The following is a 24,782-nucleotide window of genomic DNA, read 5'->3' on the forward strand; positions in this document are numbered from 1 at the left end:
TAAGATTAACAGAGGTTATTTTAGAAGATGATATATTTTAAAAGATTGTTTTGGCAAAAATGTTATATCTACTTGAAAATTTTTCCAAAAGTAGATTTTTTTTTCTTTTAGAATTTCCAGTATTTCTGAGTTTAGTCAATTCTGACACTTTTTGATTTCAAGTCATGTCTTAGTGGGAGTTCTTATTTCACACAAAAATATATGCAATCCTTTGTTTTCATTAGACTTGATCCATATGTAAAATTTATATAAAATACTCTAGATATTAATTTGAATTTATCATGTTTCTTGTTTTGGGCCTTTAGAAATAACATCTTTTGTGTGTTATCTTTTTATAGTCTTCTCATCATAAAAATATAACAACATTGGGAAAAGAAAAAAATCACCTTACAGCCTTGCTCACTAAAACAAGCACTCCTGTTGAATTCTTAGTAAATTTTCTTCTTTTTTTCCTCCAAACATGTTTTTATATAGATTGTAATGATAGTGCAATTACAACTGTAAATTTGATTCTGGCTTTTCACTCTTCACTAACCATTGCATTTTACTAATTTCCTAAAAATAATTTCTTGTGGTTACATAACATTTTATGGAAAGGATCTACTATAATGTAATTGATTTTCTGTTAGTGTGAATTTAAGATGATGTTAACTTTTCACTATAATATTGTCATGAGTATCTACAGTTTATTTTTATTTTCTCTTAATTTGGAAGTATTTATTTTCCAAAATGGAATTACTTGGTCAAAGGATATTTTATGGTTTTTTCCCTATCCCCCTCACCCCTAGTTCTCAATAGATTTGTTTTAATGTAAAGTTTAATTTACAGATACAGACTTTTTTCCATTGGACTTTAATAGTCACCTTTGTAATTTTTATTCTCAGTCTGAGATTTTGCCTTCATTAAGTGCTCTTCAAATATTATACTACACTGTAGCATACTGTGCATTTATTGTATAGGGTGTATGAAATTTAGTATGGTCCAGAAATCTCAATGCTTGGACATTTGTACATTGCAGGCAAGCTTGTTAGGATGAGTGTTGGAATGAATGAGTATGGTGATTTTAACAGGCTATTGGGTTTATTTACTAGCTGGAATGCTTCTTGTTAGTTGACCACGAGAGTAAGTCTACACAATGATCACTTCTGATTTGTATGCTTTTGTGTGTGTGTGTGGCAGAGGCAAATACTCTCTGATTAAAGTGGAAACACCTTGAGATAATTAGTTCATCCATAGATATATTATTAAACAGAAGCAGCAAAATTTGTAATAATTATTTAGATAAGAAAATAAGTTCGCTTTGTCTCTGTTCACATCCCATACTGGGGTTCTGAAGTAGCAGAAAAAAATGGGGCCCTTGGACATCATTGAGTTGGCAGAGCTAAGGAGCCTTGAAGCCTGTAGCCTGAGGAAGAATCTAGCAATTTCTGCTGCTAGTTATCAACGAGATGTGGGAGGATTTTGTGCCTCTTAATTTAGAACATGGAAGATTGTATATGCTTAATAGGAGCAAGTTGTGGAGATGGACAACACACTCATCCCAATAAAAACTCAGGTGGTGGCCTTTGGAGGAAAGCACTCTGACTCATCTTCAAAACCTAAATGATGGAGTCAAGGGCAGAGTGACAGAAAGGTGTGAGAAGGCCTAGAAGACTAAGGAGATTGCAAACATGGCAGAGATTTTGGTTGAGCTAGTCTGGAGGATAGAGAAAAGTGAATCTTATTGACTAGACAATGTATTCTAGTCAATTAATGGAGATTCGCTAATACCTGGGAGAAACTAAAACCAGAGTCTTTTTTCTTTCTTTTTTTCTCTGTCTATGCTGTCTTCAGTTACACTAGGTTTTTGCTATAGTCTGTGGTCGATGACCTCAGTGTGAGTTTTGATTGTTAAATGTTTTTGTTTGGGGACATTTGTTTGGAAAATGCTCTTACATACAGAAAATAGGACATAGATTACAAACTCTTGCAGCAATCACATTTGTTCCTGGGTTCTGGTTGTTATTTCTAAATTTTGAGGTGCTTTGCTCTTTCTTGTGTGACCCGATAGCTCCCTGGAACTTTGGGTCTATAAGTGACACATGAGACTCAGAGTTTGAGTTCTCCAGCTCTGATAGTGCTGAAGGAGAGGCTTCTAGAAGATAACTCCACACAGCAGTTGCTGAAGAGACTGAGGAAGGGAGTAGACTTCAGTTGGGGTTGTGAATGGGGCTGATATGATTAGGATTGATATATGGAGGATGGTGTTGTCTGTATTTTGGGACTTTAATTTCTGTGTGAGACTAAAGGAGGAGAGATGTATTTTGTTCTAATTTAAATTTATGTGGCACACTATCTGATGTAACCTCTCTGGTCAGTTTCTTTGAATGACATTACTCAGCTCTATTTGACATGGAACCTAGAATAGCAGATGAGGTCTTATTATTCGATAGGAGTTGATGTATTATTCTGGTGTGTTTCAGGGGATTCTGGACATAAAAATGAAAGAGAAATATTTGCAAAGGACTTAGGGGCTGAGGAAGGAAAATGTGGAACTGTCTGCATTGTACCCTAATCTGGAAAGGGAAGAGGCATCTTCAAGGTTCATAAGATGTCCAGCTGTAAGTCTATTTGAGTAGCAGACTTGAAAAGGATTTGAGGTCCACATTTAGAAAGAAAAACAACTTACCCTGTTAATGGAAGTATTCATTTGCTTGGAAAAGATAAAAGAATTTTAATAAGTGTGATATTCCAGAATTGCAAATAATGAGTGCATACAAGGTGAAAAGAAATGTGTTCATGATAATACAGATTATTTGCAGCTGCATATGAGAAATATTTGTAGCTGCATTTGCCCTTATGTGTAAACATTTTGGAATTTCTAAATTGGTTTATTGGATGGCTTAAAAGGTTGTAAGCGGTTTGCAGCTAAGTGTTCTAAAAGCAAACTGATGACGAGACCTATGGTTTATCTAATAAATTTTTATTGAGCCCTACTGGATACTGGAGATAGCGGTGAACATGATAAAGTGCTTGCTGTCATGGACATTATGTTTTACAGGGGAAGACAGAAATAAGCACATTTGAGAACCAAATAATTATAAATAAAAGTGTTATGAAAAAAATGGAGGAAAATGTGTGTGTGTGACTGGGGTTTGTGGGGGTAGATTAGATGGAGAGGAGAAGCTGCCCTGGACAATGACCAGTGAGCCTGAGACATGAAAGAGTCCCAACAGAACATCACGTGCAAGGGTCCTGCGGAGGGAACAAACTTGGGTTATCAGGGCATTAGGAAGTACAGTATCTTAGTTTCCTGTGGTTGCTGTAACAAGTTGCTGAGTGGCTTAAAGCAGCGAAATTTATTCTCACACAGTTCTGGAGGCCAGAAGAAATCAAGATGTCAGGCTCTCGGAGGGAATCCGTGTCTCTTCTAGCTTCTGGTGGTAATAGTCATTTCTTGGCTTTTGTGGCTCCATCTCTCTCTGCACTGTCTTCAAATGGCCTCCTGTGTGTCTGTGTTAACTCCCTTTGCCTTTCTCTTATAAGAACATTTGTGATAACATTTAGGGCTCACCCAGGTAATCCATAGTAATCTCATTTCCAAATTTTTAATTATATCTGCAAGAACTCTTTTTCCAAATAACATTCACAAGTTTCAGGGATTAGGAATTGATATCTTTGGGTGGCCATTATTCAACCTACTAATAGCTAGTATGGTTAAAGCACAGTGAGATAAGGCAAGAGTGGTAGAAAATGAAGTTAGAGAAGGAAAGGGAAAATGAGAGGGAGGGTGGGAAGGAGACAGACAGGGGCAGACAGGGGTGGGACAGGGGCAGACAGGCAGGGGCAGACACACCCCAGAGGCAGTCGTGGACACAGGGTTGATTAGACTGGATAGACTAGTTATGGGGAGTGAAAGAGGAATCAAGGGTGATGGCTAGATTTTTAAATGTAAGCAACTAGATGAATGATGGTGTCTTTTACTGATATGGGGAATCTATGGAAGATGAACAAATTTGGGAGAGAAAAATAATCCAAGAATTCTGGATTTGTTGTGTTCAATTTGAGATGACTGAAAACCTATTAGTAAGGGTGCCAATCAGATTATATGAATTTATTGCTTATGAGAGGAATCAGGATTATAAGATATTAATTTGGAAATTATCTGTATATTAATGAGATTTAAAGATATGAGATTGGTAAAGTTCAATAGAGTAAAATTTAGAGGGCTCTGCCATGAACTCTGGGGCAGTCCAGCTTTAGAGGTCCAGTAGAGGAGGAGCTGGCAAAGGAGATTGAGGTGTGGGTATGGCTAATATGGCAAGAAGTAAACCAGGGGAGTGTGTGTTCCTTAGGCCAAGAGAAGAATGTTGTAAAGAAGATGGAAATAGTATGTCATTTTAAATGCTGTTAGGGCTCTGGCAGGATGAAACATAAAAGTAGTAATTTTATTACGTGATTACTTTATAAAAAGCATTTTCAGTGCAGACGTAAGGATGGAGGCTAGACTGGAGTGGTTTGAAGGAAAAAAATAGGATATGAGAAAGTGTGGGCAGTAACTATAGACAAGACATTTTGTTTTAAGAGGGTCAGAGAAGTGCAATAGCTGGAAGGGAATCTGAATTTTTAAATACGGAAAACTGAATCACTATTTGTTTTAATGTCTATGGTAATCATAAATTGGAACTTTTAATGCCTTGAAAAGCCCAAGGCATTTCAAGGATGCTATTGTCTTTCCGCTGTTAATAACTCAGAAGGATAATTGGAAGACTCTCAAGCTTTGTAAAAGTAGTTTTTAAAGTCACTTAGTGTCTTTTGTGAAAGAAATTTTAGAAAATAAGTATTACCTGAAGATACCTACTTTGGTGCATTCCTTCTACCTTTGGGTTTGTTTAAAAGAACTTATTTGAACGAATGTTGTGGCTGTTCTAATGTAGTTAGTAATTAAAGTATCTATAACTTTTAGGTCACCTTTTATTTTTAAATTACTGAATTGCGATTTTCATGTGCAAGATTTCATTGTTGTATTCTGAAAGTTTTCTTGTAAGTAGAGGAAGCTTCTATGAGAGGAAGTAAAGGAATAGGTTGAAGATAAGGACACCATGGGAACTGGAAGTGAGAAAAAAGTCGTTCAAGTTGTCCTGAACTCTGAGATACCCTGAGAAATGTTAGAGGGTTCCAAAATTAACTTGCCATTTAGCTATTGATTATATAACAAAAGTTGAATTTTCTGAGTGCAATAGTCATTATACCACTGCAAATATAATGCATATGCATCAACAGTGAATTTTTTTTTTTGAGACTAAAGGAGTATCAGAAACAGTCTTCAACTATCGCTATGACAAGTTTGATTGAAATTAACCATGAATATCCTGATCCTATAGCTGATGTGTACCACTTTATTTGTATATGTAGTGCACTTGCAAGATACGTATACAGGTACATTTTTTTTTAGTGCATAAGTGAGGTATTCTTTAAGTTAGAGTGAATTCCTTTTAAAAACATTAATTTGTTTCTCTTTACATAAACAGAATTGAAGTTTTAAAAATAAATTTCTTTAGTAATTTACTGTAGAAACTGTTATCCCCTACTCCCTGTCTATGCTCTATAGAGTATTGATGAATATACTGTAAAATACTGAACTCTGTAAACTATATTATGTATTGGCAGGCATTGATTTATTCATGTATTACTTTGGTTAGATTGTATTTATATAATAATAGTATTTGATTATACTTTTCAGATATATGGGTGGCTAGACTTTCAAGTCAGGTGTCAGCAAACTCTTTCCATAAAAAGGCATGATGGTAAATATATTAGATTTTGCAGGTCTTATGGTCTCTGTTGCAGCTTTGCTATTATAGTGTGAAAGTAGCCATAGACATACCTAGAAGAATGAGGGTGGTTGCATTCCTGTAAAACTTTGTTTACGAAAACAAAGTGTGTCTGATGGATTTGGCTCATAGCTGTAGTTTTCTGACCACTGTTTTAAGTGATATATTAATATGCTATACATACAATGTTAAAGTGAAGATTTTGGAATAATTTATAAAGGAACATTCAGTGACCCAGGAAATCTTACAGTTTATCATTGTTTTGTTTTGGACAAAGCCTAGTTGTTAAGTTTCTAGTATTTGTGAAATAGATTATACATACTTATTATTCAAAGTGGAAAACTCATCTTTTCTTCCTTCTTACAGGATAGGTATTCTTCTGGAGCAAATGGAGACACTTTTAACAGGACTCCAGCTTCATCAGGTATGTGTTAAGGAACCCTTTTTAGGTTAAGGGCTTCACCTAGTGAATAAGAAGTAGACTAGTAGGCATCTTATAAAGGTGTTTTTAAAGTTTCCTACTGAGTCTATGGCCATGCTACCCTGAACAAGCCCGATCCTGTCTGATCTTGGAAGCTAAGCAGGGTTGGGCCTGGTTAGTACTTGGATGGGAGACCACCTAGGAAGACCAGGTGCTGTAGGCGTAAAAAATAAACAATAAAGGATTGTAAGCTGACAAGGTCCTTGCAATCTGTGAGGTCAACCAAGTTAGCCTCGCCTAAAAAAAAAAAAAATTTCCTACTGAGAATTCATTCTTATTTGGATATTTTGGGAAGGAGGCCACTTCTAGTTAGAGGAAGGGAGAGAGGAGAGAGTATAGTGCTATAGACTGTGTTATTTGACTTAGTGGGTTTGTCATAAAACCTTTACCCAACCTGGATGTTGCATTTTTGGCTTTCAGGCTGCTAGGGAATTGTCAGGGAGTAGGTGATTGACTATAAAGTTGAAGCAGATTGTAATGATGATGACCCGTCAGGATAATAGCTGTTTAAACGAAACCTGCCATTCTATCATGATACCATGAGTTTCTTTGATATCTAAAAATTAGTATAGGAAAGGTCCTAGGAGAATAAAATAAACAGTCAATCTAAGGGATCTGCTGTTTTCCCTCCATCAATTGTTTCTAGCTGATTGCCTAAATATTTTATAAAGTCGTAGATAGAAACATGGGTAGAAATGATAGGACTTGGGCTGGGAAATTAACTCATGGCTATTGTCTTTCATTTCGTTGACATCCAAAGCAAGCTAAAATACTATTTCTACTGTCTTAAAAATTTTTTTATAGTGGTAAAACACATAACATAAAATTTACCATTTTAACTGTTTAAGTGTATAGTTTACTGGCATTAAGTATAATTGACCCTTGAACAAGGTGGGAGTTATGGGCACTGATCTCCTGCATGGTCAAAAGTCTTTGGTTGATCAAGTCCCTTATATAAAATGGCATAGAACAATGCATGCAATTGGCCCTCTACATCTTCAGATTCCCAACCATGGATCGAAAATTCATACATTCACATTGCTGTACTACTAGCATCATCATCTACCTCTAGAACTGTTTCATCTTCCCATACTGAAACTTCATATCCATTAAACAATAATTCCCCATTCCTTCTTCTCCCCAGCTCCTGACAACCACCATTCTACTGTCTGTGAATTTGGGTTACTATGAAAATACTATGAGTGTCTATGAATTGAGTGACTACTACTTTTAAGTTTTACTGTAGTGCATGGGAGAGGGTCTGGTGGAAAGTGATGGCACCAAGTAGTTATACCATTTCTGTCATCAAAATTTAGTGGATGAGATGAAATATTTTGTAGTCAAGGGAGTTACTGGCTCACTGAAGCCTGTCCTAAAGTGAAAAAACCTGTGGAGAAGTACCTAAAATGTGGAGTTTGAGAGTCAGAGTTCATCAGATTAAAGCAAATTTAATTTCCACGTTCACCTTAAGTTTAGAGTAATTCTCCTGGTAAAAAGAAGTTAAATTTAGAAGAGATGCTTTTGTTATTGTCCAGATACATTTATCTTTCATAAATATTTAGATGCAGTAGTTTACTATAGAATAGTCAGATTCGTAAAAGTTCATGAAATTGCTGCCTGCTGAAACCCCAGCAAAAGGCTAACTTTGCTTTCACTCTGTGAGCTACATGCATATATGTGTACCTGAAATATTTAAAAAATACAAATGAATAAAGGTAATCTATATTTTTAACTCACCTATTTGCATGAATCATTGTGTAATTGGAAGAAACCTCATTCTTTGAGGTGTCAGAAGCCAGTTTTTGTAAAGAGATGAAAGTTTAGGTCTGATGTATATTAAAGCATAACATTATTTTGTGGTGAAATCTTCAAGAAACTAGATTGAAAGAAATAGCAGCTAAAAGGACTTAGCATTATATCTCTGAATGTTCAGGCTAATGAAATGAAATCAGTTAATGAGAAATATAGATTGCTTGCTTACTTTCTTCTGGATAACTAGTACTTTTGTAGTTCTTTTTAATTAAAATTTTTTTTCATGAAAGTAAGTGTTCTTTTTACAGAAATACATACTAGGCCAATAGATGTATAGTAAATGATTATCTAAATATCCTTATTGCAAAACCCCCCAAAAAACAAAAAGAAAAAACTTAGATGCAGAGGTAAAAAGAAATAAAATGATCTGAAATCTTGGCTCTCAGATTTCGCCAGCATTGACAGTCTGACTTTTTAGATCTTTGCATGTATTCCCACATATAAAATTGTATCCCACTGACATGTTATATAAATGTTCTTTTTTATCATAAATACCAGTCTTGCTTTTCCTTTGCTTACCTCTCATAGCATACCCTTATCTTTCATACCTTTTCATGATCTTAAAATTTTATTTAGCCATGTTTCTTTTCATTGTCTGTTTCACAAAAATGGAATCTTGCTTTTACTTAATCATGGAAACCCTTCTAAGTTGACTGGTATAATCTAATTCTTTACAGTTAATAAAAATCGCATTATCTGGTTTTAAAATGTCAAATAGTAACTTCACAGCTTATAATTGAAAACGTTTAGTCCCTGTTCTCATTCCTCATTTGACTTCTTATTATGGAACGTGAGTATTTAGCTCCTCTTCTCCCTGCACACCCCACTCGCACTTCTTCTCTTACCACTCACCTAATAGTTATCACATTTTTTTGCTTAAAAGTTCATATTCAGTTTTTGCATCATCGTGGCTGTGCATATCATTCACATTTGAGCCATGCAATCTGTTATGGCTATATTTCCTTTATTATTCACCTTTGTTTTGTTTTTACTAGAGTTATTACCTTGTTTTGTTTACTTGCTCTTCTGTGTTTCAATTGCTCATTCACTCCCTCTGCCAGAGGGTTCATTCATTCAGTTAGTTTCTAGCACAGAGTGATCTATCACTTTCATTTTTTAAAATCCTCCTCTTTGATTCCTCTATTCATCTGCTTCAGTATAGATTTGCTGCCCTTTAGGCTCTCGTCCCAAGATAGAATGTGATTGTGTCACATTCCCCTTGCCACTTTGGTGGAGCCTATTTTCCTGAAGCTTCTTGAGAAAGGAAGCATGGGAAATAAATTTGAGATATTGCAAATGTCTTTACCTTCATGCGTGATTAATAGTTTAAGTGTAGAATTTTAGATTGGAAACAATTTTCCTCCCAAACTTCATATTTCTTCATTGTACATGAAATTCTAGTGATGCTGTTGAGAAGTTGGGTAATTAATGAGTCCTGGTCCTTTATATGACTGTTTTTCTTATAACTTCTAAAATTTTTAAGATTTTGTTTTGTCTTCTGTATTCTGAAAATTTTATAATTATTTATGTTCCTTGATGTGTGGGTCTTTTTATTGTACAAGACACTTGGTGGATCTGTTAAATCTGAAATTCATGTTCTTGTAAGAAATTTTCTTAATTTTTTTCTGAGGATTAATATAACTTAATTTGAAAGTTATTTCTGTTCCCTTTATTGTTTCTTAGACATTTTTCCCTCTGTTTTAATCTGTGTCTTTTATATAGGCGTCTTTCTTCAAAAGTCTGGAGATTCTTGCCTGCCCTTTTGTTATTTAAGAGTGGAACATAAAATACTGATTGGAAACTCTGTGTGCATGGACACAGCTTGACAGATGGGCTCTACTATCAAGTGATTGGGTGGGGACCAGGCTATTTTGTTGGGGAGAGCAGTTTCCCTAGAGAGAAATTATCTGGTCTGGAGAATATAAGTTTTTAAAACTATGCCTTCTATTTTGTTTTCCTATTTTATCAGTCCTTCCCTCCTTATCTTTCCTCATTGTATTGTACAGATTCTATGATGCCTTTGCTGATTTCTTTATTACCCATTTTTGAATGATTTGAATTCTTCCTAGACTATTTGTGAGAGGGAAGTTTTGGGGATTTTTAAAATCTTTCTCCTTCACTCTTCCATTTAAAGGAAGCACTTTATGGCTTCTCTTTGTCATATCCAAATTGCCAGCATCACTACTCTTGTGCTTTGGGCCATTATTAAGTAAAATAAGCGCTTGAACAAAAGCACTGTCTTCTAGTGATTTATTACTCAGGCAAGTTTTTATTGTGTTCTTTAAAAAACTTGGTTTTAGCTTTGTTGAGCCCCTCTATCATTTGTTTTCTATTAATTACTACTCTTTTTCCTTCATTTGGGTGATTTTATTCTTTATTTTCCTAAAATTCTTAATAATTGAGATGGCCATTTAGCTCATTAATTTTGAGTTCTTATTTTCTAGTTTAAAAATTTAGATACTGACAAGTAACATTTTTATCTTACAATTTTAAATAAAGTTCCATTGTCATATTTTTCTTTGAGTTGTGAGCTATATAGTGTTTTTAATATATCCAAATATAAGAGGATTTTAAACAAGTTTTTTTTTGTATTTAATGACTTTTCATTTGATTGCATTATGTTTAGAGAATTTTGTGTATATGATATAGATTTTTGATATTTGTTACTAAATTTGCATTGTGGCCTCCTTTGTGATCAGTTTTTATACACATTCTGTCTATTGTTGAAAAACGTCAGTTTTTTAATGTTGGATGCTATATAGTTCTATGAAAGTGCACAGTATTCTTTCGATGACTATGGTTAACCTATTCTTTGATCAGTTTTTCTAGCTATTACAGACAATGCTTATAAAAACATCTTTATGTAACTGTGTTACCATGTGAGTATATCTAGAGGAAAAATTCATACTAGTATACTTTCAAAAAATATATTTAAAAAAAATTAGAACCAAGATTGATCCAGTGTGTAGCTTCGATATAGTTTATGATTTGTGCTGCTTCCCTACGTCCTTGACTATTTTTGATATTAGCAAACTGAAAACTGTTTTCCAGTCAATCATGTGGTTGGAAAAAGGTATCTCCTCTTGATTTCTAGTTTCTTTAATTATGAGTGAGATTAGTCACCATTTATTTTTCTTAGGAGAACTACCTATACTTATTTATAGCCCGTTTTTCTAGTAGGCTATTCATTTTTCTCATTGTTACATAAAATTCCTCCTTTGCGATGTGAGTGGCACATCGAAAAGGTGTAAAGTTTGCATACCACCCAAATACTTGTTATTTTTGACTTGCTTCATAATATTCTTTGCTTTAGAAATAGATGATGGATCTTCTCGAAGAGATCATTTCATGAGAAGCGGATTTGCCTCTGGGAGGAGTTTGGGAAACAGAGGTAAGTAGCTTTGTCTTTTCTTAATCTTCTTAACAGTTGAATAGTGGAATGAATAGAGGCTTTTATGGCTGTTTAGTGCAAAGCTAAATCTGATAGCTCAGTGTATAGTAGACTTTGTTGGGGTAATGAGTTCATCATTTTTTCAAATTCCGTTGTTCTTTTCTTCTATTTTATTTTTTTGAGATAGTAGGAAATTGTTTAATTGATTAGATGGATTAGTTAGATAAATTGGTTAAAATTAGTTTCTTCACAGAGCTACTTCGTAATATGTTTATGATTATTGCTTTCCAGCAATTGGCATAAGAAGAATGCTTGTAAAAGCTTCAGAAATTAGGGTGAAAAGGACCTTTTAAGTTTTATATTTGCATTTCTGTTATCTCATTAGTATTAAGAGGTTATTTTTCCAAGCTTGAAATTTTTTATTGTTACTTTTAGAACAATAACTACTACTTGATCTGACAATGACACAGTAAAATACCTCCCTACAGTACATCTTTAGATTTGATAGTAAAATGCTGAAAATATTCTGCACTATGTGGTGTTATAGTGCAATAAAATAGTAGAATCTCAAATTTAAAAATCCTTATGACTGTTTCTTTTATGGGATGCCATAAGCTAGGACTAATTGGCAGTTTTAAATATACATAACACTTATTGAATTTATTAGATACTATTCTTTGAAAACTTTGCTATTTCTAGATATTTTTATTCATTGGAAACTAAAGGTTGGTGTGTGGTATTTCATTTGATATTTGGAAAACTTAATTTCTTGTTTAGATACAGTTAACACAAATGTGAATTTTGTATTTTGACATATTCCTGCTACTAATGGAAATAATTTATTTAAATATGCATATATATTTTGTTTTTTAAATCTACATATTAAGAGGCGTTGACATTTTGGACCATGTAATTCTGCTAAGAAGTTCAGGGGTGGCTTTTTTTTTTTTTTTTTTGCTGTTACTAACGTTAGAAATAATAAATATCTTTATTACACTCAAGGGAATATTTAGTATTTAAATATATTTTAAAATCCTAATTTAGGATAGGTTATGTGATACTTTTTGATGCAGACTTCTATACCTTGTTGAATAAAGCTTTTTTTAAAAAATGAGAAAATCAGACAGATTCTACTACAAATTGTTAATTCCATATGCTTTAGGTTGAAATCCACATTAAACTTCTGATCAGAACTCTTTGATGAATGTTGGTACATAAAAAGTTATCTTTATTCTACATGTAATCCTGGAAATTCACAGACTTACAAGTATAACTTCTCTTTGTGATTCATCTAACATTTTAATTTCAGTCTCTATGATATTTTTCCTCAGAACTTGCATAGCTAGTAATGTGTTTTTTTTGAAATTGACTCTTAATTGCTTAAAATATAATATTGATTAGTTTTCATGTTCTGTGAACTATGGCCTAAATAGCCTTAACTTCTTGAACCACGCACATCTTTACAATCCTATGAAAATACTGATGGTTGCTCATACACAATTTTGCATGTGGCTTTGGAGTTTTTAGATCCTTAAACTCCCTTTTAATAGGATGTTACAAAGATAAGACAATTTATGAGGATCACAAGATAATGCTTTAGTTTTTCCCAGTGATCATTTAAAGTGGCAGTTTATGCCATTTCGGATGTCTGTTGTTAAATTTTTTTGTTTTAAATAACCATGCTCTTTGCCATAGCAACTCTACTCTGAAAAATTCTTGATGTAGTGGTAGAGAAACGCATGAAAAGAAATGTTACTCAAAAGAAATACAGATAGTGTGCTGTAGGAATGTGGAGTAAGGATGGATTATGACTGGAGGACTAAAGGAAGACTGTATAGAAGAGATAGCCTTTGACCTGGGCTTTTGAAGAATGAAAATCATTTTGATAGGAAGAATAGGAAAGTAGGGGATACCATGCTGAAGGAACAACATGTAGAAAGGCACAAAATACTAGAAGTCCGCGATGTGGTGTATGGGAAATTGATGTGAATTAAAAGTTGGGTGTTTAGAGTTGTGTATTAAGAGATAAAGCTAAGAAGGCTAATATGCAGAGATACTGGGGAGAGGAGGGGAAGTGAGGAGGAGTGGTATGCATAGCTTTTTCTCCCTTTATTATGTAGTCTCTTCCTCATTTGAATATTAAAAGTATAAAGACCGAGAATGATTTAAGTACTAGGAAAATGAATACATAATAAATTGAATAACTAAAAACAGGACAAGAATATAAAATTTTCAATAACAGTGACTTTCACACAGGGGCATAGTTTAAGTAACTGGCACTATCAGGGTGAGACTTAATATACAGAATATCACAGAGTTGAATTTTCTGATTAAAGATCACTAGTAAAAGAACAACTAATAGAAAGCTGTCTTTCACCAGTAGTATATTTGTTTTTACTTTGATATCATAATTTAAGAGTTTTTTAAAAAGAAATTGAGGCGTATTATATCTTTAAAAGTTTCTGCACTACTCTCTCCCTATCCTTGAAAGTCTCCTTATCCCAAAGATTTTTTAATTCTTAGTTTTGATGCCATGCTTAATTTTTTATGTTAAAGAATTTTAACTCTTATCTGAACTTTTTCAGATGCTGGCGAGTCTAATAAAAGAGAGAATACTTCCACAATGGGTGGTTTTGGAGTAGGAAAGTGTTTTGGAAACAGAGGTAAACTATATCTTACAATCAAAACTTAAGTGACCACAACTTTTCCAGTTTTTGAGTTCATTTTTCCCTTTAATGTCATGGAAAGTACGTGCCTTTCCCAAGAATTTCTGAGAATCACAAGGGAATGCTTTCACTTTCCCAGTTATAGTTTAGAGCAGCATTTTATACTGCTTTGAGTGTATCTGCTCCTCCATGTAGCTTATTTTTTTTTTTTTAAATAGCCATGCCAGTTGCTACAGCATCTCTTCAAATAGATTTACCCCACAGGTGAACCCCAGTTCTTCTGTACTCAAGACTCCCTTCCCCTGCCCCCAAACAAGAAATTCATCTTATACTTCCAAAGGTGAATTTGAGTCTCCATCTTTAGTTGAGCAAAGAACCAGCAGAAGCTTTGGAATTAAGGTTTTTCTTAAAAACTGTAGATCAGAATTTTTTTCCTTAAAAACTTTAAAGTTGTAGATCAAAAGTAGAGTTTAAGTTCAAGACCAACAGTGTATAGGTGGAAGACTTTCCCAAGCATTTTGGAAACCCAGCACTTGACCCTTTTGGATAGGGGAGTGTGGAAGGAAAGGGACAATTGTAGAGGGCAGTAGAATATAATCCTTTTTGGAATCAACTTCAAAGATTGCCAATATTTAAATGAATAAATAACTTATACTTTAGGTTTTGTGATAATACACTCTTTCTGTAGAAATTATCTTTATTTTGAAATTATATATCTGCTCAAGAAAAAACTTTTTTTGTCATTTAATCATATATCAAGGCCATAGGGTACTTACTTTTATGTGATAATTGTGTATTAAATCTTCATGGAGTTTTATGCTGGAAGGGGGGTGTTAGATTTTGGTTAAACCTGAGATGTTAAGTGATTTGATATGTATACATTTTGTATGTAAATGTAACATCTGTCAAATAATAATAGGTTAATCTCTGTTACAGAAACCATAATTTAATATTTTATAATTTAGGTTAAATACTGATTGACAGGCATCCTATATTGACAATGAATGTTAAGGTATATTATTCTCTGAATATCTCTGCACTAAAGATCATTTGATTAAGACTCAACATTTAAAAATTTTATGAAATATTACCAATGAATGCTTTTAAAATTAATTTTAGAGGCAAATCTGTATACTCCAGATACATAAATCTAGACACAGATTTTTATTAAATGAGAAATTTGAAAGCAGAGTTTGATGAAAGATTAAAAATTTTTTTATAAACAAAAAAGTTTTTTTTTTGCTGAGTAGTATTTTCTTTACTGAGAAGGGAAAAATTACTGAATATTGGATTATGATTTAGTTGTACTGTCCTTTGGCAGATGAAGAGATTGAGTTAATTTATAAAATTTAAAAAATGTTCATACTTTGAATAGGAAGTATTAGTGATTATATTGACATATACCCAGTTTTGCTCATGTATGGATAAAGGGATATATGATATAAGAGGTAATATAACATTCATTGACATTTAACCTTAATAAATTGATACAAGGCATAAATTGTAATACAGTCTATATTAGTTCATATTCATTATTTACATATAAAGTTGTATGTGGTTTATCCTATTTTAAAAAGGCATCATAACTAGTAGTCTTTGTAAGATTTTTGGTTTTCTTTTTAACACTACAGAGGTACAGGTAATTATTGTTTTCAGAAATTTGCAAGTTTAATTTTATATTTTGTATAGGTTTTTCAAATAACAAGTTTGAAGAAGGTGATAGCTCTGGTTTCTGGAGAGGTAAGTTAGTGTTTTTTTCAGTGACTTTTATAATTTAATGTCTACAGTACATGCTAAAGAGAAACTAGGATTAAGTATCTTAGTCTGTTCCAATTCTAATTTATTGAAACCCAATTTTATAAAGCAGCTATAGCCAGAGCCTTAGCCAAGGATTCAGGCATCCTGATTTGGCCTGTTGCTACATGCCTTAGTTAATCTATAAGGTGCAACTTTTGAATGCTGTGCTACTGTACGAAAAAGGTGATATTAGAAAGAGCAAGTCAAGAATCAAAATTACACTTCCAATATAAATACATTTTGGGATATGTAGGCCCTTTTTCAGATTCAAATAAGTCTTGACAGTGGAAAAAGATTCATGAGAATATAGAATGAAATCAAAGACATTTCTGTCAAAGGTACTGACACTGGTTTGGAGGAATACAGAGAATAATGAGAATAATATTACCAACAGATAGATTACAATCGTTAGCTTTCTCAGGAGAGCATGATTGAGTAATTTGGGTGAGACCTTGGAACTTGTATTAAAAAAGCATCCCTGGTGATTCTGATACCTTTTTTGTTTGATAACTGCTGATATGTGGAATCTTTAAAACATAATGCACTTTGGAGTACCAGACTTTGTTTCATGTTTCTTCTCTGCTACCTTAATAACTTGGAGCAAGTTGCTTAATTTCTCAGAGCCACAGATTTCCTATTCTGTAGAATGGAGGCATCCATTTTAATAGGTGATTAGGTAGACTAAATGAGAATGCATGATGCATATAAAAGCAGGAAGTTTAGTACCAGACACAATTATGGTAAACAGTAAATGCCATATATTTTCAATAAGTATTTGGAGTTGATCTTATACTGTTAATAGTGATTCTTAAAATCAAAACCAAACAGACTTGATCTCCTTAAACCCTTTTGGAATAAGGTAGAGTTTTAACATATAAAATAAGACTGTTCTGCCCAATCTGTTGTCAGTCTCAGTCTCCCAGCTTCTCCCTGCTTGTTCTCCTGTCCCATTCGAGTGAAAACATATATAACATAGAGCTAATATTTCAGCGAAGAAAAACATCATCATTTTAATCCTTTTCTATTTTTACTTGACCTAATTTCTAGTTTTTAATCAATTAATATTCAAGATCATTTCCACTTAAAGACCTTCCTCCCCAACTAACTTCTTTCAGTGGCAGAGTGCTTTTGAACACAAATATCATTTTCTCACTATACATGAGAGAACTTTTTTCCAAAATGCTCTGCTTTCTTTCTTTTGGTCTACTTTCTTCTAATCTCATTTTTGTCCCCCTAAAATTAAAAAAAAAATGAGGATTGAATTCTTTCATTCTCACAATTGTTGTTGGTGAGCCTAGGAGTAGGTTTTGATATAATGACAAAAGCTTTTACTCCACACACAAATGGATGGCGTGTTTTGTGGTTGCTATTTTCCCTCCAGTCTACTTTCCCCTGGCCAGTATAGTGTAGTGATAAGGAGTTTAGATTTTGGAGTTGGATACCCTAGATTTGAGACCCAGATCTTCCTCCTCTTCCTGTCGGTTATATATTTTTGAAGAACATATTAAACTTCTCTGTATTTAATTTTCTCCATTTGTAAAATGAGGATATTACTCACCTCACAAGGTTTTTGTGAGGATTTAAAAAGCTGATACATATAATTCATTTAGAACAGTGTCCAACACTAAGTTATCTTACTATTATTTTTACATAATTAGTTGGTTATAACTAGTCTTGGGATCATTATCTCATTTTCGTTGTGCTTGGCTTTATTTTCTAACTTTACAGAGATTCTTTTTACATATATAAATTTTTTATTTTGAAATAGTTTAAGACAAATGAAGTTGCAAAAACAGTACAGAGGGTTTCCTTTACCCTTCTTCTAATGTAATTGTGCCCTTCATCCAGCTTCTCCTAATGTCATTAACTTATTTCAATCCCTAATATAGTCAAAATCAATATAGGTTTGTTTTAGCGGAATAATTGGCTAAAGATAATGTGAGACCTCTTCTAACCAGGTCCCCAATTAATTCATAGGTTTTTCTTCTATAAAGCAATAAATGCTAGCTATCATTATCATTATTCCAGGGCTAACCCTTCTTTCCAAAATTCATTCTTTCCTGTTCAGCCCCTTGTAGTATTAAATCCTGCTTCTTAGAAAATTGTCTTGATAATAGATGGCTTTGTAGGAATGTTTGTCAGTTGACTTCTGCTCAAATAGGCACCTGCAACAAGAGCTCTGGGTGTTTCATTGTAAATAATATTAATTGTTAAGTAGGTTAGTACTTTTGCACAGAGACTTAACTGACAGCTTCTGAGATGTTTAGCTATTTGATGTCATCACTGTGATTTAAAGTTCTCATATATTGAACATTAATGACATATACAAAGATCCCTTGAAACCTTCTGTGTATTTCCCAAATGTGGCTTTGTTGGTATAGTCTAGAAAGCTTAAAGTTATTACTAAAACCTATATTAATAACATAATTTTTTAATTTTGAAAAATTATTTATTCCTTGCTATCACTTTACACTTTCAAAATAAACATCTCTGGGGAATTTATTTTTAATCAACTTACCAGATACTTCTTAGGCAGCCTTCAGTGTAGTGATCTTCAGGCCTATTAGAAACCCTGGTAATGTTACTCGATAATGTCATTAAAAACAGAAAAGCCAGGATATCCCCCAGTTTTTTTATTATCATGAATGTGGAAAAGTTTGCATATATTTAGGAAAAAACATGAATGTCTTGGGTTTATTAAAGAGCCAAATTACAGAAATAATAATGACATAAAAAGAATAGTCATGTGTTTCTAGTGGTCTGTGGACCACATTTGAGAACCACTTGCCTAGTTTAATAGTTTAGCTATTTCTGAAACCATTTTTAGTCAAATTGACATTTATGAAATTCTTATTTTTGACTTGTGCCTAGCATTTGGCAAATAGTGGGTTCTTCATTATACATTTATTTAATATTTAGCTACATTAGGTGATTTGTATAGGGAATTGACTGAATGTCTATATTTCTGTTAAAATTATTTCAAGAATTGTTTATATTTTCTTATGAAAATATATTTTTCTTACTAATTCAATCTTGTGACTGATTTTTATTTTAAAAATAATTTTTAAATTAATCTTTATTTTTCAATTACAGTTGACTTAGTTTCAGATATACAACAGTGATGTAGTGTAATTTTTTAGATATTACATCTTTAAAGTTAATTATTTAGATGCTATTCACATGTTAAATTTTTATTTAAGAGGCTAATAATGACTGTGAAGATAATCAAACACGGAACAGAGGGTTTTCCAAGAGAGGAGGTAAGGACTACCTTTTGGAACAATTTGTTGTTGCTATACAAATAAACTGACAAAACTGATCTCAGAAGAGATGAAAGAAAGAAAAATTCTGGTGGCAAAAACCTTGAAGAAAAATACTTTGGCTTATGTTTTATGTTGTTAGTACTTGGATGAGTATTCAGTAAGAGTTCTAACTTTTCACTTTCTGCTATCACTGTTTTTTTTTTTTTTCCTACACAAGGTCTCTAGAATGTGCTGTAAAGTACAGAAGCAGACTGTGTGAATCTTGGTCAGTCACAGATGTTTTTGTCTCTGAACAGGACACCACTGGAGATGTGGGGGAGGGAAGAAATTGTAGATTACTTATTGTTCAAGTCTAGCACCACTCTACCGTACTCTGCTAATCTTGCCTCTAATGAAGTTGGTGGGAGATGGCATAAAAATTGTCATGCTTAATTCTTGATTCTTTAGAGGCAGAAATGTTAAAATAGCAACAACAAAAAGCCTAAAAAACTGTAGTGAACTTACCATAAAATTGCTACAGAGTACAGATCTACTTATGATGAAAGAATTTATTGTTTGGAACTACATAGAACTCAGATACATCAGTATTTTTGCTGCAAATTGACATCTTTTTCCCTTGCTTATTAGATGGTTAGTTCATCAAATAACAGACTTTCCCATGTGAAAGTAAAACTTGCTGTTGATTTTAGTATAGCCTTGTTAGGGATGTAAAGTGGGTCAAATTTGGTGGTGAATGAGATGTGGCTATTTGTCTCATAAATTGAATCTTTTTAATTGCAGGGGGCTGTATAATGATGGGGAGAAAATTTAGCTAAGGAAAAAAAACAGATGACTGTTAGCATTCCTTTTCTCTCCCCTGTAACAAACAGTTTTTGACACTTAATGTATGTAAAACATTGCTTTTATTAAATTTTTGGTTGTTTGCTGCAGAACAGTGAATATCTTCCTTACTATTACATTTTATTAAAATCGGTTTAGTTCATATTTAAGTGAGGAAGTCAATAGCCAGTTGCTGTTCTATGTGCTTGATTCTATCTTATTGACTAGTATGGGGTGACTAGCAAGGTCACAGTCATTTTTAAGGGTTTCCTTGATTGCTTTTCATTGTAGCTATATACATTTGAGAGTAGGAAATTTGCACATGGTGGTCACTCAGTAAATCTCAGTATGTTTGTAAATATAAGTGTATATTGAAGTACGTCATAATATAGCACTAGACAGGTACACATATCATAAATGTACGTAGCTCAGTGATTTTTCACTAACTGAACACATCAGGGGTCAATGTGTTCACAAGCATCCAGATCAAGAACTAGAAATTATTAGCACTATAAAAGCCCCTTTTAAGCTCATTTCACTCACTAGCCATCTCCTCAAAGTTAACCTCTATTCTGATTCCTAGTAGCATAGATTAATTTTGTCTGTTTTTGTACTTAACATAAATAGAATCATACAATATATACTCTTTTGTGTTCAGCTTCTGATTAATGTATTTGTGAGATTCATTCATATTGTTGATTGCAATCGTAGAGCATTATCATTGCTATATACATAGTATGTTTTTGTTCTACTGTTCTGCTAATGGTGGGTATTTGAATTTTTTTTTGAGCTATTTTTAAACTGCTGCTGTGAACATTCTAGTACTTTTTTTTAGTGACATTAGTATATATTCAGAAGTAGATTTACTGGGTCACAGATGTGTATATTTTTGATTTTAATAGCTATTGTCAAATGTTTTCAAAGTAGATATACTAAGGTACATTCCCACATCCTCACCAGTATCTGGTATTTTATTTTTCTTTCATTTTAACCATTTTGCTAAGAGTGTGGTGGTGTATCCTATTGTAGTTTTAATTTGCATTTCTTTGATGGACTGTTGAAATGTGTAGTGCTTCATATGTCCATTATCTATTTGGACATCATCTTTTGTGTGATGCCTGTTCAAGTCCTTTGTCCACTTTTATGTTGGGCGCCTTCATTTTTATCTTTTATTTGTAAATCATTTAAAACTTAGAGAAAATGGACAAGTATAGTGCAAGTAACTTCTGCATAACACTCATATTGGGAGTCTTTTAATGAATGGAAGTTATTCATTTTAATCAAGCCCAGTTTACCCGTATTGTTTTTTTACGGTTAGTGCTTATTTTCCTGGTTCAGGAACTCTTTGCTCCTTTTGAAGTCATGAAAATATTCTCTTCTGTTTTCCTTTTAAAACTTTATCTTATTAGCTTCCACATTCAGATTGTAATTCATTTGGAATTAATTTTTGTATATTGTATAGGGTAGGGATCAAGGTACATTTTTTCCCTGTATGGATGTCCTGTTGATCCAGAATCACTTATTGAAAAGACTGTTCCTCCCACTCTACACTACAGGGCTGCTTGTGTCCTAAATTAGGTGGCAGTATATATGTGGAACTTTTTCTGGACTTATTTCCATTCCATTAGTTAGCTTCTCTATTTTTTTTGCAGTACTATCATGTAGGCCAGTTACTATAGTTTTATAGGAAGGTTCTGATAGCTGGTTATGTAAGTCTTCCAGATTTGTTGTTCTTCAAGATTACCTGGGTTTTTCTTAATCTCTTGCATTTCCATATGATTTTTACAATCAGCTTATATATTTCCAGAGGGGGAAAAAAAACCTAATGGAATTTTTACTTGTATTATATTGAATCTGTAGATTAATTTGGGCAGAAAGAATTTTTTTATTTACAATATCAAGTCTTCTAATCCATGAATATCCTTATTTATTTAGGTCTTTAATTTTTCCTAGCTCATTTTTGTAGTTTTCACTATAGAGTCCTTATATATCTTTCTGTACTTGAGTATTTGTGGTGCATATGGTTTTTTTGAGTTAATACTATATATAATATAAACTCCATCATTTTAAAGTATATACTTCAGTGGTTTTAAATATATATACTATGTTGTGTGACTATCTCCACTATCTAATTTCGGAACATTTCACTTTCCCCCAGAAGAAACCTTGTGACTATCAGCAATTAGTCCAATGTCCCCTCTCTCTACATCCTCTGGCAGCCACTAACCTACTTTCTATAGCTATGGATTTGCCAACTCTGGATATGTCATGTTAATGAAATTATATAATATGTGGTCTTTTGTGTCTGACTTCTTTCACTTAGCATGATGTTTTTAAGGGTCATTCATTTTGTAACATGTAATAATACTTCATTCCCAGTTATGGCTGAATAATATTCCATTGTGTAGCTATACCACATTCTGTTTATTCATCAGCTGATGGACATTGGGTTGTTTCCACTTTTAGACCATCATGACTAATATTGCTGTAAACATTTGTGTATATGTTTCGTGTGGACATATGTTTTTATTTTTCTGGAGTGGAAATTCTGAGTTATATGGTAACTCTCATATTCAGCTTTTTGAAGAACTGTCAAATGGTTTTTCACAGCAGCTGCACCATTTTACATTTCCACCCACAATTTCTCCACCCACAATTTCTCCAATTCCAGTTTCTCCACATCCTCGCCAGTGCTTATTATTGTCTGTCTGTCTTAATTGTAGCCATACTAGTGGGTGTAAAGTTGTATTTCATTGTGGTTTTGATTTGCATTTGCTGATTGCTATGATGTTGAGCAGCTTTTCCTGGGTGTATTGGCCATTTGTATATCTTCTTTAAAGAAATATCTAGCCAGATCTTTTGCCCATTTAAAAAACTGGATAGTCTTTTTAATATTTTAAGAATTCTTTATGTATTCATGATACAAGTGTCATCAGATATATGATTTGAAAATATTTTCTCCCTTTTTGTGGATTGTCTTCACTTTCTTGATGATAGTCTTTGAACACAAAAGTTTTAAATTTTAATGAAATTCAGTTTATTTTATTCTCTCGTTCCTGATGCTTTTGGTGTCATATCTAGAAAACCTTTTCCTTTTCCAAGGTGATGCAGATTTTCACCTGTTTCCTTCCAAGAATTTTACAGCTTTCACTCTTACATTTAAGTTTTTGATCAATTTTCAGTTCATTTTTGTATATGGTATGAGGTAAGGGTACAAATCAGTTCTTTTGCTTGTAGATATCCAGTTGCCCTAGCACCATTTTTTGTGTTTTATATTGATGCGTGTAGGTGCAACTCTATTTAGATTTATCCATGGCGTTTATTAAGTTTCTTGGATGTATAGATTAATATTTTAAATCAAATTTGGGAAATTTTCTGCTCTTTTTCTGTGGTAAAATAACTATAACATAAAATTTGGCATTTTATTTATAAGTGTTTATAATTAAATGGCATTAAGAATCTTTACAGGCTTGTGCAGTTGTCACTGGTATTTATTTCCAAAACTTTTTCATCATCCAAGCAGAAACTTTTATCCACCAAGCAAAACATTCCTTCTTCCTCTCAGTATCTGATAACTTTTATTCTGTGCTCTCTATAAATTTATTTATTCTAATTAATACAAGTGAAATACAATATTTGCCCCTTTGTGTCTGGTTTAATCTACTTAGAATAACATTTCCAATGTTCATCCAGGTTGTAGCATGTATCAGAACTACCTTTTTATGGCCAAATAATATTCCACTGTATGTGTGTACCACATATTACTTATCCATTCATCTGGTGATTTACACTTGGATTTTTACTGCTTTTCGGCTGTTGTGAATAGTGCTCCTATGAACATGCATGTACAGATATCTGAGTCCCCGTTTTTGCATTTTTTCGGTATATGCAATTGCCAGGCTATGAGACTGGAATAAGTTAAAATATGCCACGAAGTTAACTATTCTTACTGATATCAGCCTTAAAAAAAAAATACATTTACTGGGTAACTGCAAATATTTACTTTTCAGAGTTTGAAAATGTTAATTCTGACATTTTTGTGCCTATTTTTTTTCTTTTTTGGAGTAGCAGATTTTTGAGTTCCTTACTTTGCCATACTTGCTGATGTCAGTGATCTATATTATAAAAATTTTCATTTGTTGCTGGTATATAGAAATATAATTGACTTTTGTATATTGAAGGTTCAGTGACCTTGCTAAATTTGTGGTACTTTTTTAAAATAAAAAAAAAAGATATTTACATTTCTTTTATACTGAATTTAAATGATTTATAAACTCATTTTTTTCCTGACAGTTGTTACCCAGAATCTTTAATAGTGCAAAGAATTGTCAGCTTTCTCTTCTGAAATGCAGACTATACCTCATCACAAGACTCATGTCACCATTTAAAAATATGTTATTTTATGAAAAGAGACATTTAAAGGGTAAATTTTCAAATAGTTCAATATCTCAGAAAAAGTTCTGAATATTTATTTTATATATGGAAAAAAATTACAGAATTATTAGATGACCCATCCTTCCTTTATATTTTATATTTTCCCCTTCCAAGAGGTGACTTATTTTGACATTGGTGTGTATACTTCCTACTCATATTTTTATAAAAGTTTAATATTATACCTTTTTATGACTTTAACATTTTTTAAGATTTACATATTGAAAGTATAGATCTAGTTCATATATCTATATCTGTTACAGTGTTTTACCTTTTAACACAGATCATTATTTTTAAGATGATGTAGGA

General features: G+C 32.9%; 1 protein-coding gene and 1 pseudogene across 1 annotated transcript in view; both read left to right on the top strand.

Annotated features, from left to right (window-relative positions):
• DDX4 (DEAD-box helicase 4) overlaps positions 1–24,782 on the top strand; it is a 49,252-nt gene that overhangs the window by 642 nt on the left and 23,828 nt on the right. Inside the window, exons 2-6 of the mRNA XM_039869955.1 lie at positions 6,180–6,237; positions 11,420–11,497; positions 14,083–14,160; positions 15,853–15,903; positions 19,161–19,220. Coding sequence (XP_039725889.1) covers positions 6,180–6,237; positions 11,420–11,497; positions 14,083–14,160; positions 15,853–15,903; positions 19,161–19,220 — 325 coding nt within the window. The remainder of the gene's footprint in view (positions 1–6,179; positions 6,238–11,419; positions 11,498–14,082; positions 14,161–15,852; positions 15,904–19,160; positions 19,221–24,782) is intronic.
• Positions 6,339–6,457, top strand: LOC120608415 (uncharacterized; annotated as a pseudogene).

This window comes from Pteropus medius, unplaced genomic scaffold (assembly GCF_902729225.1).
Source record: "Pteropus medius unplaced genomic scaffold, Ma_sr-lr_union100, whole genome shotgun sequence".
Taxonomy (NCBI): Eukaryota; Metazoa; Chordata; class Mammalia; order Chiroptera; family Pteropodidae; genus Pteropus; species Pteropus medius.